The following is a 15,228-nucleotide window of genomic DNA, read 5'->3' on the forward strand; positions in this document are numbered from 1 at the left end:
AGACATATTTTCCAGAGGACAAGGTTTCCCTTGTGGTTTATTTTGTGGAGAGTATTTGGGCTGGAATGCTTTCAGTCTCTAAAGCAAGCGTTTGCAGATATAAACTAAATGTAAGATCTTCCCAAGAGAACAAACTGCAAGAGCTGCAGTGAATGTTTACTGTTTTGCAAAATCAGCCAGTAACAGACCTCAAACAATCTAGAAGATATTTAGCTGAATTTTACTTTTCGAGGTTCACTTAGGGGAAAAAGGAGGTGAGAGAAATTGCAGGAGGAGGAGGAGCTGATCTGTCTCAAGGTGGAGCTGTATCTTGTATTAAATGACATTGGCAGATTAAAGCTCTCTGGTGGGGAAGGGCTTAAAGGCTGAGTCAAAAGCCAAGAAGTCTCTTTATTTACGCCTACCTCCCAGCCCCTGGCAATCTGACTAATAACAAACTGAGCTAACAAGAAAGACTAGAAAGAGCAGAGACAACACAGAAGCAGCTTGGATCTAAAAATCTGACAAACCAAGTGATCAAGTCAAGCTCTGCTAAGCATCTTGTTTGTTTACTGCATCCAAATGCTTGCAAATAGTTAACTATATGCAGAAAAGTCAGCATAGCTGTGAAGTATGCTGTGAATTTTAATTGAGGAAAAAGGACAACTGTGTACAGGATGATCTAATGTGCATAGTGACTGGAAGATTTTTTCAGTTGAACGCTTTGTATTTTGTCTTCTGAACAAGGATTTTAACTTTATGGAACTGTAGTATTACCAGAGCTTGAAGCAAAGTGAAACTCAAAACAAAGTGTGCGTTTTCACAGAGAAAAATTACATCGCATTGAAACAGCTGCACCAAGTGTGCATTACTGAGCATTTCACGGAGTGTTACTGCTGTACAGGTAAGAAATATTCCAGTTAATTAGCTCAGCAAATGAGAAATACATTTCTCGGTACCAGTTGAATTTATTTTTTTGCATGACTTTGTGTAACTTTTATGTTAAATGATGGTAGTTTATACTGTATTTCAAACAGTCTGCCAGGTGCATTTATTCAAACTGCCAACTGTGTAGAATGTGTATATTAAGGAAATGCTGATTTCGGATCCCTTGAGGGGGGAGGAATGGGTGTTTGCTTTTATTTCCTGAAGTGCAAGAATGGTCTTAAATGCATCATCTGACTGTGATTCCCTTCAGAATTTAATAAACAATCCCAAAGGCTTTCAGAAATTACCAGTTCTTAGCTTGAGGATTTGAAATTCAACATGCATTTTTTAAATAGCCGAATTAAAACAACCAAAAAAACAGAACCCCAAGTAAAATGAAATAAGCTATACCAATGTTTTAAAAATATGTTGATTATTGTTTGTCAAGCATGTGATACCTTTGCTATAAGGTGACTACTTCTAAAAGTATTCAACTGCCTTGTAGAAAGGACTGTGACATATTTTACTATTTTAGAATTCCTACTGCAAAAAGCTTAGTTACAGTGTGTAGTTAGCAGTGACTTACATGAAAGCAGATAAAAGAAACAAACTTATGTTACCATGTAGAATTTGCTGAAAAAACTCACCACATGAAACAGAAAAAGGTCAGCTTTGTGAAGTCTTTTAAATTAAATTTTATTTTATTATTCTTTCAGTTAAGTGTTGATCATTTGTGACTTGAAAGCAGTTTTTAGTAGACCACTGAGAGCTTCATTACATATTCCTGAGTGTTTGGACAAAAAAAAAAAATTGGAAAAAGGAAAAAAGAATACAACTTCCCTATTAATCTTATTTGTGTGTATATGTGTGTGTGAGAGTTCTGGCAGTGCTGCCCACAGAAGTATGATGATGATTAAAATGGGAATGTTTTCCAATTGGTTACAAATGTTACTTTCATCTCTGAGAGGAGGGCTTTCATTTTTATAACCTAATTTCTCAATATGCACTAGAATGCAACATGCTTTTCAGATTATTTTTTTTTTTCATTTAATTTTGCTCAGGGACTTTATAAGTGTAGTTTGAATTTGATGCAGACTGAAGCTGGAATTCCTACAGAGAAAAAGTGTACAGAAATAAAGTCTAATTAGTCATGTAGTAGGTCTGAAGCTGGCATCTGTGTCAAGAGCCTTCATTTTTTACCTTGGGTCACTGAAAAGGATATTGATGCAAGTAAAGCAAGAATAAATCTCTAGTGTAATATTAACCTAGAATTATTCTCCATACTTTGAAGTAACATCTTAACATGTTGTGTCTTATTCAATACTTCTTGGGAAAACAAAGACATATATTAAAAATAGGCAGCTGGAGTTCAAGGAGTGTTATATGAGACAACAAAATTATTTGTTCTACCAAAACAAAGATAAACGGTCATATTTTTAGGGACACTTTTTATCATACTGTGAATTCCACTTACTACTTCTAAACTCAAAACATCTACTCCCACTTATCAGGAAATACTAATGTGGAAAAACATAATTCACTGTACACACATTTGCTGCTGTTGCTTTTGTGTGTGTGTGTAATACTCATACGACTTAAGTGCCTGCATGTATAAATCTTTGCAATCTATTTTAAGGGAAGCCTTGAGAAATGGTGTTGCTATTAACAAAAGTACATGATCATTAAAATATGTATTGATGAGATGCCAAATCATATGGCCACACTATAAGAATGTTTGTTCATGTAATTGAATAGCTACTTTCTGAAAGATTAGAACCTTTTAGAAGAAACACTTCAGCTGGTTAATCTGTAGTGACATTCTGTACTCCACGTTTCAATAGTTTACTTCGAAAGATCAAGTGACCTTTATTAGATGGATTACTTAAGAAACCTGTTTAGTTCAGTCCTAGAATAAATAGCACACCCCAAAAAGTTCTGGTGTTTTAAATCATTCATTCCACTGGAAGATTTTTTTTTTTTTCTTGTAGGATATGTGGAAATATTTAATTAAAGATTATAAACAATGATTTTACTCCATCTCATATATCAGGAATTCCCATTGTTCTTTCTAATTAGACAGCATTGACAGAAAGAAACAGAGAATCTTCAAATGGAGTGTAGCATGAATTAATTCAAAGCAATGATAATAAATACTTGATTTCAACATGTAAATTTGGCTTGTGACTCCATAGTTGTACTGTAATGATACATTTATCAGGTATTGCAAAGTTCAAAATCAACTTCACAGATGATGATTTAAGTTACATAATATATAGATGATACTAGTGATCATTTTTAAATCGTAAACCACAGTTCCATGTACAGTTCAGAATTTCTGCAGCAATTAGTGGTTATAATAATTGGAAGTAGTCTAATAATTAATCTCAAAAAAAAATGTTTACCCTTTGCCTACCTGTTTCTTCTGACATATACTGCGTTGTCAGTGCTCTGCCTTTTATTAGTTGCATACACAATTATTTTATGTGTATACTATATACAAGCATATTACACTGCTATGTGCTGTGTTCCTGCTTTCACTAAATATCCACAAACTATAACATATGCATTAAAATATAAATAAAGAAAAATAATTATTTTGTCTACTTCCTTTTCAGTTTGGGGGTATAAGGACTGCAGAGGAAATACCTTTTGATTTACATACATAATTTCTAAGCAAAACCAAAAGACAGTCCTTGTATGCTGACTGGATGGGCTTTTGCTCACAACGCCTTGTTGAACCAAACCAAATCTTCTTTCTTCTCTTTAGAAGCTGGACAACATTAAGTTGAGCTTAGCAAGGCGCTCTTAAAATTTGCAGTGCTACATGGTGACACAAACGATACAAAATATTATGTTAACCTTGATATAAGTTGCCTAGGGCAGTAACTTATTACTGCTGTCCACTGGCAAAACATTCTATATGGTATATAAATAAAGACAACACACTCCTGATTATCTCCTACTTTAGGGTAAGTTCTGAAGTACTGGTGAAAGTACTGAAGCACTCCCCTTATGACCATGTTTATTGATTCGGTACATTAAACTAAATGTGTTTTTCTCTGTTTAGAAAATCATTCAAATGTTTTGCATGATATAATATTGTTTGAAAAGTGAGATAGCTCAATGACAAGTACTAGGAATGGTTATTGCTCTCCCCTGCCCCAGAAAAAAAAAAAAAAAAAAAAAATCAACCTTGTGAAATCATGACTCTATTACTTTTCTTTTTTTCCTTTTTTTTTTTCTTTTTCTTTTTTCTTTTTTATAGAAACTGCTGGGCAAGATGAAGCTCTGGATTTTTATTCTATATTCGGTTGTGGTTGCATCTGATCCTTTCCAGTCACAGCCTACTTTTTCATCAGTCAGAGGATCTTGTCAGAGTTTGTGTTCCTGTGAAGAAAAGGATGATACTATGATTATAAACTGTGAAGAAAGAGGCATCAAGATGGTATCAGAAATAAAAGTCCCACCATCACGGCCTTTCCATCTTAATCTGTTAAACAATGGCCTGACTATGTTACACATGGATGATTTTGCTGGCCTTGTTAATGCTATCTCTCTACATCTTGGTTTTAATAATATTGCAGATATTGAGCCTGGGGCTTTCAATGGTCTCAGCCTTCTTAAGCAACTTCACATCAATCACAATTCTTTAGAAACACTTAAAGAAGATACATTTAATGGATTGGAAAATTTGGAGTTTCTTCAAGCAGACAACAATTTCATCACAGTGATTGAAGCAAGTGCCTTTAGCAAGCTCAACAGGCTTAAAGTCCTTATTTTGAATGATAATGCCATTGAGTATCTTCCTCCAAACATATTTCGTTTTGTGCCATTGACCCATTTAGATCTTCGTGGAAACCAGTTACAGACACTGCCCTATGTTGGCTTTTTGGAACACATTGGTAGAATACTAGACCTTCAGTTGGAAGACAATAAATGGGCCTGTAACTGTGATTTGCTGCAGCTGAAGATATGGCTAGAAAACATGCCTCCTCAGTCAATAATAGGTGATGTTGTATGCAATAGTCCTCCATTTATCAAAGGCAGCATCCTAAGCCGGTTGAAAAAAGAATCACTTTGTCCCACTCATCCTATCAATGAACTTGAAGATCCTTCAGGGTCATTGCCCTTGGTTGTAACCACTTCTATCACTGATAGTCACCTATCAACTAAGGTGATTCCTATCCTGAAAGCTCCTACTAAAGAACCAAGTTTAGTGCTTCATACTTCAAAGCCTGCTACTCAGTTTCCAGGAATCTATTGTCCTGTCCCCTGTCACTGCACCAGCCATATGCTCTCAGGAGTTCTCATGCACTGTCAGGAGCGAAATATTGAAAGCTTGTCTGATTTAGGACGCCCTCCTCCAAATCCTAAAAAGCTTATTCTAGCTGGAAACATTATTCAGACATTACTGAAATCAGATCTTGTGGACTATGCCAGCCTGGAAATGCTTCACCTAGGGAACAATCGCATTGAAATCCTTGAGGAAGGTTCCTTCATGAATCTGACTAGACTGCAGAAATTATATCTCAATGGCAATCATCTTACAAAGCTAAGTCAGAATCTCTTCCTTGGCCTTCAGCACCTTGAATACTTGTACCTTGAATATAATGCCATCAAAGAAGTTTTGCCAGGGACATTTAATGCAATGCCAAAACTTAAGGTACTCTACTTAAATAACAACCTTCTCCAGACTTTGCCACCCCATATCTTTTCAGGTGTTCCACTCGCCAGATTAAATTTGAAAACAAACCAATTTGCTCATTTGCCTGTGAGCAATGTCTTGGATGAATTGGATATGCTAGTACAAATTGAACTGGAAGACAACCCCTGGGACTGTACCTGTGATTCAGTTGGGCTGCAAAAATGGATACAAAAACTGAGTAAGAATACAATGATGGGTAATATTTTTTGTAAATCTCCAGGACACCTAGCGAAAAAAGAACTGAAATCCCTGAACAGTGAAGTCTTGTGTCCAGGTTTATTAAACAGCCCTGCCCTACCAACTCATGCTAGTTTTGTAGTTGTGACAACTTCTTCTACTACTACCAACACCGCAGACACCATCCTGCGGTCCCTTACAGATGCTGTCCCACTTTCTGTTCTAATATTAGGACTTCTAATTGTGTTTATAACTATTGTATTTTGTGCAGCAGGAATAGTTGTTCTTGTTCTGCACCGGCGACGAAGATGCAAAAAGAAACAAGCAGATGAACAAATGAGGGATAGTAGTCCTGTTCACCTTCAATACAGCATGTACGGGCATAAAACAACACACCACACAACAGAGCGCCCAGCTGCAACTCTCTATGAGCAACGTATGGTTACTCCCATGGTTCAGGTCTACCGCAGCCCATCCTTCAGCCCCAAGCATACTGAGCAACAGGAGGAGGGAAGTGAGAAGGAAGCTGATGATTCCAAACATGTCCGCCGAAGTCTCCTGGAAAGAGAGAACAGTTCACCTCTTACAGGTTCAAATGTCAAATATAAGGCTACAGACCAATCTGCTGAATTTTTGTCTTTTCAGGATGCCAGCTGCTTTTATAGAAACATTCTTGAAAAAGAGAGAGAACTGCAGCAACTAGGGATCACAGAATACCTAAGGAAAAATATTGTCCAGCTCCAGCCTGACATGGAAGTTCATTATCCTGGAACACATGAGGAGCTGAAGTTAATGGAGACACTCATGTACTCCAGGCCAAGAAAGGTTTTTCTAGAACAAACTAAAAATGAGTATTTTGAACTCAAAGCTAATTTGCATGCTGAGCCTGACTACCTGGAAGTCCTGGAGCAGCAAACTTGAAGAGATAATACATTGGACTGGGGCTGAATTTCTGCAATTCTATTTTAAGTTGGAACCGTTGTAAATAAAAGTGCCTTATAATAACATGTCAACAGTCAGAACTTAAGCACAGCAGTAATCCTAGCAAAAAAAACTCAGGGATCACTGTGGGAAGCCATGGGGTTGTGTGCAGGCACTATGTCTCACCCCAAGTTAAACATGAACTTTGTGTGATTGAACTGTGGGAGGAAGATTGCTTATTGCAATATTCTTCAACATTTTAAAAAGGTGTGTATGGCACTCTGCATTGTGTATGCAACCTATGGAAAAAAAAATTGTTATCTTTACTCTTTCTTTTTTCCCTCAGTTTAATTAGAGTCCTTTTTTTTAAAAAAAAAAATACCTGTGTTTGTAGTTATAAGGTTAGAGTGTATTGGATAGGTTAGTACATGCACTGCATACATGACCATTGTCTTCAACTACACCTAACATAACCTTATAATAAATGAAAGGAGTTGAAATGTTGTCATATTAAATGTCAGTTTAAACAAGAAAAAAAAAAAACACAAAAAAAAAAAAGATTTTTGTGTGCGCGCCCAGAGCCTGCAAATATTTAAGTGTTTTACATGGAACTTCATCATGTTCATTCTGTATTAGTATGTGGAGGAAAAATATATAACTATGTTTACCCAACATCTTCAGCAAAGCAAAAAGCAAGCCTTTTGCTACTTTCCCTTTCTGATAGCTTTACCTAAGTTTGGACAATCTTTTCTTGAGCTGCTGCTATAAAATATTGTGCATCACTGGTGTTTCAACTCATAATCCTGGGCAATTTGAAAAGCTACTGAGAATCAGCTGTAAATATGTTTCTGTGTTTAATAAGTTTGATTTTTTTTTTATATATCTCTCTCTATATATAAAAATAACTTCTGTGCTGGCTTTAAATATTCTTGGAGGAAATGAGTTTGTTGTGTCTAGGAACTTCCAAGTGCAAATACAGGTCCTTTCCCACCCTACCCAAAACAACTCCCAGACAGAATAACTGCAACAATACACACACATAGGAGGAATAATAGAATTTAGCTGTTTGTACAAAAAATATATTTTCTGAAATTAGAAGAAAATAAAGTGTTGTGGGGAAAATAGGTAAAGAAAAGCAGAACACTGAAGGTTTATTTTTGCAATAAATTCTAGCTAGATTTGTATTTACTATTTATTCTGTATAATTTTGTATTTTTTCTCAACTCACAAGAAAAGAAAAAGGTTATTCCTGGCTGCCTTTCAAGCAAATCAAGGAACTGCTCTCTATCAATGAAAAAGAAATAAAGACTTTTTAAAATGTCTTTTTCTTAAAGGTCCCTTTTTAAAGAAAGCAGAAACTTCTGCATGCACAAGTTTAGAACTGTTTGGGAATTAAACACAATGATTCTCACTCTTGTCATGTGGACAGAAGCATCTTGTCCAGAGTGCCGTAAGGCCATTCAATTTCTGTGCATGACTGACATGGTGCCAAAACACAAATTCTGACCTGCATTTATCTTCTTCTAAGCAAATCTTTTTCAAACTGACTATGCATGAACTTTTTTTTCCTAATTTCTATTTGTACAGCGAAAGATCAACTTAATTACCACGTCTATATATGTATGTTAAACTCAGCATCGAAGTCTTGATAAACTCAAAAAGATATATTCTTTAGTTCATCTTACTGCTGATGTCTTACGTATTTGTATATAAAAATGTGAGTTCTTCATATTCTTTGTACATTTCTGACTGAAAATTTTCCTATACTACATATGAAAGTCAGATTCTCAGTACTTTCAAATTTGCATAAAGATAATGACTTTGATGGTGCTATCCTAATTTCCGTAATTTGAGGATCTGACCACGTTATCTCTGTTAACAAATCCTTATTAATGTTTTTGAGGTGTCATCAATTTGCTGTGGAATTCAAAATTGTTGGCTTCCAAAAATCAAAATGTCAGTTATTAGAGAATAAGTATTACTTTCTTTTTCTGTGACTAAGAATAATTTAATTCAGAAAACCTGTGTATTTAGGAGGATTAGGAAGAGAAAATTTGGTGGCAACATATTTGTTTCATTGCTGTCTTTATTCTGGACAAGTAAAAATAATGCTAAGTATTATTTGTGCAGGTAAGGGTGAAACAAAAGAGAAAATGCAGCTACATTAACTTTACATTAACTTAGGTCTCTAGTGTTATATTGACTGTCCTTGCATATTCAAGACATGTGAATGGGCTTCATGGACATGCCATAAAACCTATGGAAATCCATGCCCTGATCTGGAGGAGAAGCTGCACCCCAGGTGGGATGGCTTAGAGCATCAAAATAACACTACATGTCTACATTTAAACAATTTAGTTTCACACACAGCGCAAAAAAAAAAAAAAAAAAAAAAAAAAATCTAAGTAACTTTATTATTTGAAATAATTAAGATCGAATCAGAAATTGATTTCAGTCAATGGAAGTGACACCAGAAAGCTTTGAATATTGAATCAGACATGTTAGTACTGTTCTTTTTCAAATTCTCAGAGATCTCAAACTAGTGTAGAGGAAAAAAAAACCTAGAACAAAAATGTACATGGTACTTGATAATACAGTTTAGTATTTCAGTGCCTTTCATTTCAGTGGTTATTTCCATTACTAAAAAAATGTGTGTAAAAATAATATCCTACAATTGGCATGATGCAGGGAAATGATGATTCAGGCCCTCAGGCTTAGATTTAAGAGAAACAGCTTCAGACTAAAGACAATTGCCACATGCACAGATGTCACTTTGCTTAGCTGCTAACAGTTACTTGGCAGAATGTTGAAGACAACTGTGTGGCAAAACATTCTTCAATGCAGTCTCAAAGCATCAGAAGAAGAGTGAGCTAAATTCATGTCAAAGCAACTCAGTTATACAGCTGTATCAGAGCATCACTCAGCAGAATTAAAGAGAGCTTTAACTTTTAGTTTTCCCTTAGCAGGGAGATTCACATCATTCATTATATAAAGGCAACTGTACTCTGGCAGTTTGTAACACTGCAAGTGGTTTTGCAGTATCCAGGAATCACTAGAATGTGGCACATCATCCACTTTCCTATCATCTGTCCCTGCTGGACTGCCATGTAGTGAAAGTTTGTATGATGAGGAGAGAGGGGTCTGTCCATAGCTGTGCCTCTTAAAAACATTCTCAGTGATTTTCCAGCTATGATGAAACTCTATATTGCCATAACAAGAAGGGATAAGAATTCAGCCTTACATGATTATTCTTCAGCTGAGAATATTGGTATCTGCTGATAAGAATAAAATAATGACATAAGGAAGGTATCACATACAAAGAAAGAAGGATGCAATATCAGTTTCTGAAAGTTCCTTGGAACATTTTCATTATAACAATTAGAAATGTGTCCTTAATGTTATTGGTGTTTGCAGAAAGTTGGGAGGGGTATTCAGAAATTTTTTTGCTAAAACCATATTCCTTCTTTTTTTTTTTTTTTTTTTTTAACCAGTCACAGGCACGGTTAAGTGGTTTGATGCATTTCACTTAGCTAGAATAATGGAGATTGGAAGGCAAAGCATGTTTGACAGTCTGCAACAAAGTGGATCCATTTTTCTCCTGTCATAATGATAGTTTAATTGAGTGTGAGAACAGTGCTTCGGCAAGCACACTGGTGTACGTGGCAACTATGTTATTGTTGTTAGAGTACCTCAAGGTAACCAACACTACCATTTTTCCCCTTATATTTGAATTAAGAAAATATATTAAATAACGTTACAGACCTGTTCCCCAAATAAACATATATTAAAGCAATTTATTTCACCTTTTTATTTTAAAGATTTTATTTTTTCCACCTCATAAAAGTCAAATGTATTTCTCTTTCTTCCTGCTACAGGTATTTTTCACACAGACTTTTAGTATTGATACTTGAATATATTACCTGCAGTGATGCCTCTCTAAGCTTCTGAACAGAAAAAGAATAGCCCCCCATCCCCCAAACCCATTCCAACAAAACCTGTATATTTACACATAAATTAGGGTATTTGCCTATTCAAAAATGTTCCAATACTTTGGATTAAATAGAATCAACCTTTCTGTAACCAAATTCTAGACTGAAAATGAGTTCATACTTTTTATCAGTGATGTGTCAAAGCTACCAGATTTGAATCCAAAACTTCTTCATCTGCAGTCATTGTTTCCCTGATTGGAATCTGAGGATCGTGTTTTGGCCCCTCTTTGCATGACAAAGAAGTCCCCAGCATCACACCAAATAGAGAATGTTTATAATGTGCCACATACCTACATAGAGATTACTAATTATGTAGTATGTTAAACTGAAAAAAATAAATTTGACTGGGATGGCAAACTATCTTATAAAGATCCATTTCTGGTGTGTTAATAAAAAAGCATGTTTACCATAAATAAAACGTTATTTCACAGGAGAAAGTAATAGTGCCAACGAAAAAATGAAGACTGAATCTCAAAGTCATCATTAGAAGAGATTCTGGATTATCATTCTGAGGATGCCGTTGCCTACAGCAATATACTTTATCAGCCACACCAACACAATCTGAAAGTTTCACATAGATGCACTGAAATCATCATGAGGGAAAAAAACAATCAAGTCTTGATTCAGAAGATCAGCTGAGAAACTTTAAGACTGTGACATTTCTCTTCCCTTGTACTCACCAATACAAATACCTTCATTTCCATTAATGATTTTCTTGTTTAGCCATAGACAGCCCTCTGGCAGTATAATCTACCGTTGCAATTGAAATCTACTCTCTGGAGAGGTTTTCCAGTGTATGCATTGCCTTCAGCGGTCATTTCCTCTGGGATGTGATGTTTGGTGCACCCTGTTGGATTTGAGACAGGGAAGATGGATCTATTACTGATCTTGGATTACAAGTCAAAAGACCTGTCCGTTTTTGATTTTCTGAAGCTTATGATATTCTTCATCTTGTTTGAGGAGTTGGTATTAAATTCTTTTGTTCCTTGAAACAGAAGTGAACTGTAGCTGGAATCAATATGGGGAAGTTAATCACCATACTGAAAAGATATAGCATGGTATTTTCTTTCCTGCACATCTCCTAACAGTCAGCTTTGGCTCTTTGAAACAACAGAACAAATTCTTAAGAGCCACAGACTAATGGAAAGCAGCTAACCTAGAGGAAGAAAGTAAAACTCCAGATGCTGTTCAGCTCTATGAAAGCAAGATGCGATGAAGAATTATTTTTTTTTTTTATTTATTCAGCTTCACCAAGATGGAGTGCAAGTACATGTGCACAGCACATTTCATAAAACATTTACCAAAGTTTTGTCTTTTAAGACATTAACTTCAAAATATTCACAGTATGTTTGTTCCTCCTATTATTACTGAAAGGACTACTTCTACTCCTACTGTACTTTTAGTTCATGCAATGGAATGATGGAATACAGAAAAGAAGAAAGAACCTGGTTTCATATTTCAAGGAAAAATGTTATTTATTGTAACTTCAGCTGTTTGCCTTCGTAGATCAATTCATCCAGATTATTTCATTTTGAGATAAATTGTTTTACAAGTTAAGATTTTTTTAGATTCTTCCAGATGTAATTAATTGCCAAATATACTACAGAAGAATAGATAATTAATTGTTCAAACAGAAGGAAGTCTGAAACCTTCTATATATGTAGAAATCCTATGGAATGTTAGCATAAACTTGCACTTTAAAGTATAAAACTTGTTAGCTCACAAAGTTAATATTATTTTTAGTTTTAAATTGAGACATATTGGCATTTTTGCATTTTTTTTAAATTCAAAGCCAACATAAAACTTCCAAAATGACTCATATTTGGATGAAATCATATTAAATGGTTCCATGCTAAGAGATATTAAAAAATATATTACTGTCAAATATAATCTGATATTCCCCCCATCTTTCCCTGCTGAAACTGTGTAGTGTGAGGTGTAAAAATAATGCACATTTCCTGGACAAGAAAACCAATCAAGATGATGAATTATTTTGTATCTTTGTTATATGCACTTTTTGGGAAGTAGAATATTAGATTCCCATCCCCATGGTACATTATGTTCACACAGTTCATATGGACAGAAGTATCTAAGAAGTACAGACTTAAAGCAATTAAATGCATGACATTCTTAACAGAAAGGATTGGTCTAACTAGTAGTCTATGCAATCATGGTCTATTGTAGATGGAAGGTTGTTGTGACTGCACTTTTTTAAAAGATCCTGTGAGTGAAATATCCTTTGAATATATCTGCTGGATCAGACCCCAGAGATCATCTCAAATCTTTATGAAACTTGATAAGACGCAAGATTCCAGACTGCCAATTCTGGGCTAGTTCATGGGTATTCAGACACCCTGGATCTTTGGGTACTTGGAGGACAGTGAAAAACCTCTAAGGTCATGTGTTATAGAGGAAGAGTTTTTGAGCAACAGTTAAATATTTAGATTGCTCTTTTCATCTGTCCTAATATTACTCAGCATTGTATCATATGATGTAAGGATTAATGTAAAACATTAATAAATCAGAAATGTAGCATTTAGATGCCGCTGTTCACAAAAAAAAAAAAAAAAAAAAAAAAAAAGATTCCATGAGAGATCATGAAATGAAGATTAAGATATAGAGTTATTAACTGTCTCTTGTGTTATGTGTCTTTAAGTCATATATCACTTCAGGAGAGATGTGGGTGAGGTGCCATTGTTTATTGACACTCATGCATTCAGACTTCCTGAAGGGAAATGCTGTGCTGAGGATAGCTATCTTCAAGCTGCCATACGTGATATTATGAAGGGTGAATCATGTTCTATAGATCTAAAGTAATTGTTTATTACAGGCTGAAATCTATCACTGCTCTAAGTGCTGAAGTGTCATCTGAATTCAACTGGACTTCTCGCAGGCTCAGATTCCATTATTATTTTTCTTCATAAAAATTACCATCGAGTAAACAGAAGCTTTATTATTTTCCTATATAAAAGCAATCTTGTAAAGAAAATTATGCCTTCTGAATTTTTCATTCATGTCCTGATCCAAAGGCCATTAAATCTAAGGAATGATTTCTTTTGGATCTGGACTTATGCTCCATCATCTTAGAAGTCTATGGTTTTGTCTGCACAGATGTATATATATAAAAAAAAAAAAGTGTGTAAAAACTTAGGGGTGTTGCTGCACCAAGCCTTGTTCCACCCAGCACGAACTGGAAGTAGACAAGAACAGTGACAGTCCTGAACTGTAAAGGTCCAACCATATGTTAACATCAAAAATATTATTCTGAAGATTCCCATGACACTGTCTCCTGAAAAAGTGAAAGGTATGTGTCTGATTTTTCCCCTCATTTTTTCTAACAGCTGAGTATGTAAAGAAGATCACAACATAGGTTATAAAGGTCAATATCAGTAGTAAACACCTAAAAGAGATTTGGATAATAAGAAAACCTTCTTCACTAGGAGGTGTAGTGCAGCACTGAAATACATTACCTAAAGTGTCTGTGGAACCTTAGACCCCAGGAGATTTTCAGGACATTGCTGTACAAAGTCAAAGCTAGTCTACAGGAAGCAATAGTCCTGCTCAAAGAAGGAGGTTGGACTAGACAGTCTCCAGAGGTCCCTTCCAGGCAAAATATCTGTGGTTCTAATATGATTCTGCAAAAGACTTCTGAGGGCAAAGTAGAAGAGTCTTTCTCTTCTATACATAGGCTTCCTGAATATGAAGTTAAGGAAAAAGACAATACTCACTAAATACTGTTGTGAAATAAAAGCTTTTAAATTAACTTCTGTAAAATACAAAATAATATTGATGCTGCATTAAATTAAAAAGTACTTCTCTGATATTGGTCAGAAAGCATGTGAACTGTGGTTAAATAAATTTACTGTTAAAAGTATTTTTTTAACATGACAGGTGACTTGAAATTTCTAAATAAAAAGCTGAAACTGACTGAAAATCTTGAAGGGTGATCCATTTCTATACTAGTTAAATTAATGAAACCTGTTGACTTGATATACTGGTGTTGTAATTCTTCACACATTTCAGAATCAGAGAATCATCTAAGTTGGAAAAGACCTTAAGGATCATCTAGTACAACCATTAACCTAACACTGACCATTCTCAACTACACCATATCCTTAAGCACTATGTCAACCCAACAAACACCTCCAGGATGGGGACTCCACCGCTTCCCTGGGCAGCACATTCCAACTCCCAAGAACCTGTTCCGTAAAGAAATACTTCCTAATATCCAGTCTAAACCTTCCCTGGAACAACTTGAGGCCATTCCCTCTTGTCCTATCACTTGTTACTTCATTAAAGACACTCATCCCCATCTCTCTGCAGCTTCACAGAATCACAGAATCGTCTAGGTTGGAAAAGACCTTGAAGATCATCCAGTCCAACCATTAACCTAACACTGACAGTTCCCAACTATACCATATCCCTCAGTGCTATGTCAACCCGACTCTTAAATACCGCCAGGGATGGGAACTCCACCACCTCCCTGGGCAGCCCATTCCAACCCCTAACAACCTCTTCTGTAAAAAAATG

At 35.5% G+C, this 15,228-nt stretch overlaps 1 protein-coding gene across 3 annotated transcripts; it reads left to right on the forward strand.

Annotated features, from left to right (window-relative positions):
* The first annotated feature begins 474 nt into the window (after window positions 1-474).
* Window positions 475-14,579, forward strand: SLITRK6 (SLIT and NTRK like family member 6). Of its 3 annotated transcripts, none has more exons than XM_074815457.1 (2): window positions 475-883; window positions 4,172-8,031. In XM_074815457.1, exon 2 carries the CDS (start codon window positions 4,187-4,189, stop codon window positions 6,707-6,709), a length of 2,523 nt encoding a protein of 840 aa, XP_074671558.1. In that variant the 5' UTR covers window positions 475-883; window positions 4,172-4,186; the 3' UTR covers window positions 6,710-8,031. The 3 variants fall into 3 exon arrangements, 1 of the variants encoding a protein (XP_074671558.1); XR_012622013.1 differs by lacking the exon at window positions 475-883 and adding an exon at window positions 11,130-14,579 and having other exon boundaries at window positions 4,060-6,976; XR_012622014.1 differs by lacking the exon at window positions 475-883 and adding an exon at window positions 13,529-14,579 and having other exon boundaries at window positions 4,060-6,976.
* The last annotated feature ends 649 nt before the right edge of the window (window positions 14,580-15,228 follow it).

The sequence above is a fragment of the Strix aluco genome, chromosome 2 (genome assembly GCF_031877795.1).
Source record: "Strix aluco isolate bStrAlu1 chromosome 2, bStrAlu1.hap1, whole genome shotgun sequence".
In the NCBI taxonomy this organism is placed as follows: Eukaryota; Metazoa; Chordata; class Aves; order Strigiformes; family Strigidae; genus Strix; species Strix aluco.

Excerpts from the sequence above, each read along its gene's own strand:
- SLITRK6 (XM_074815457.1), top strand. The coding sequence starts at position 4,187 with ATGAAGCTCTGGATTTTTATTCTATATTCGGTTGTGGTTGCATCTGAT.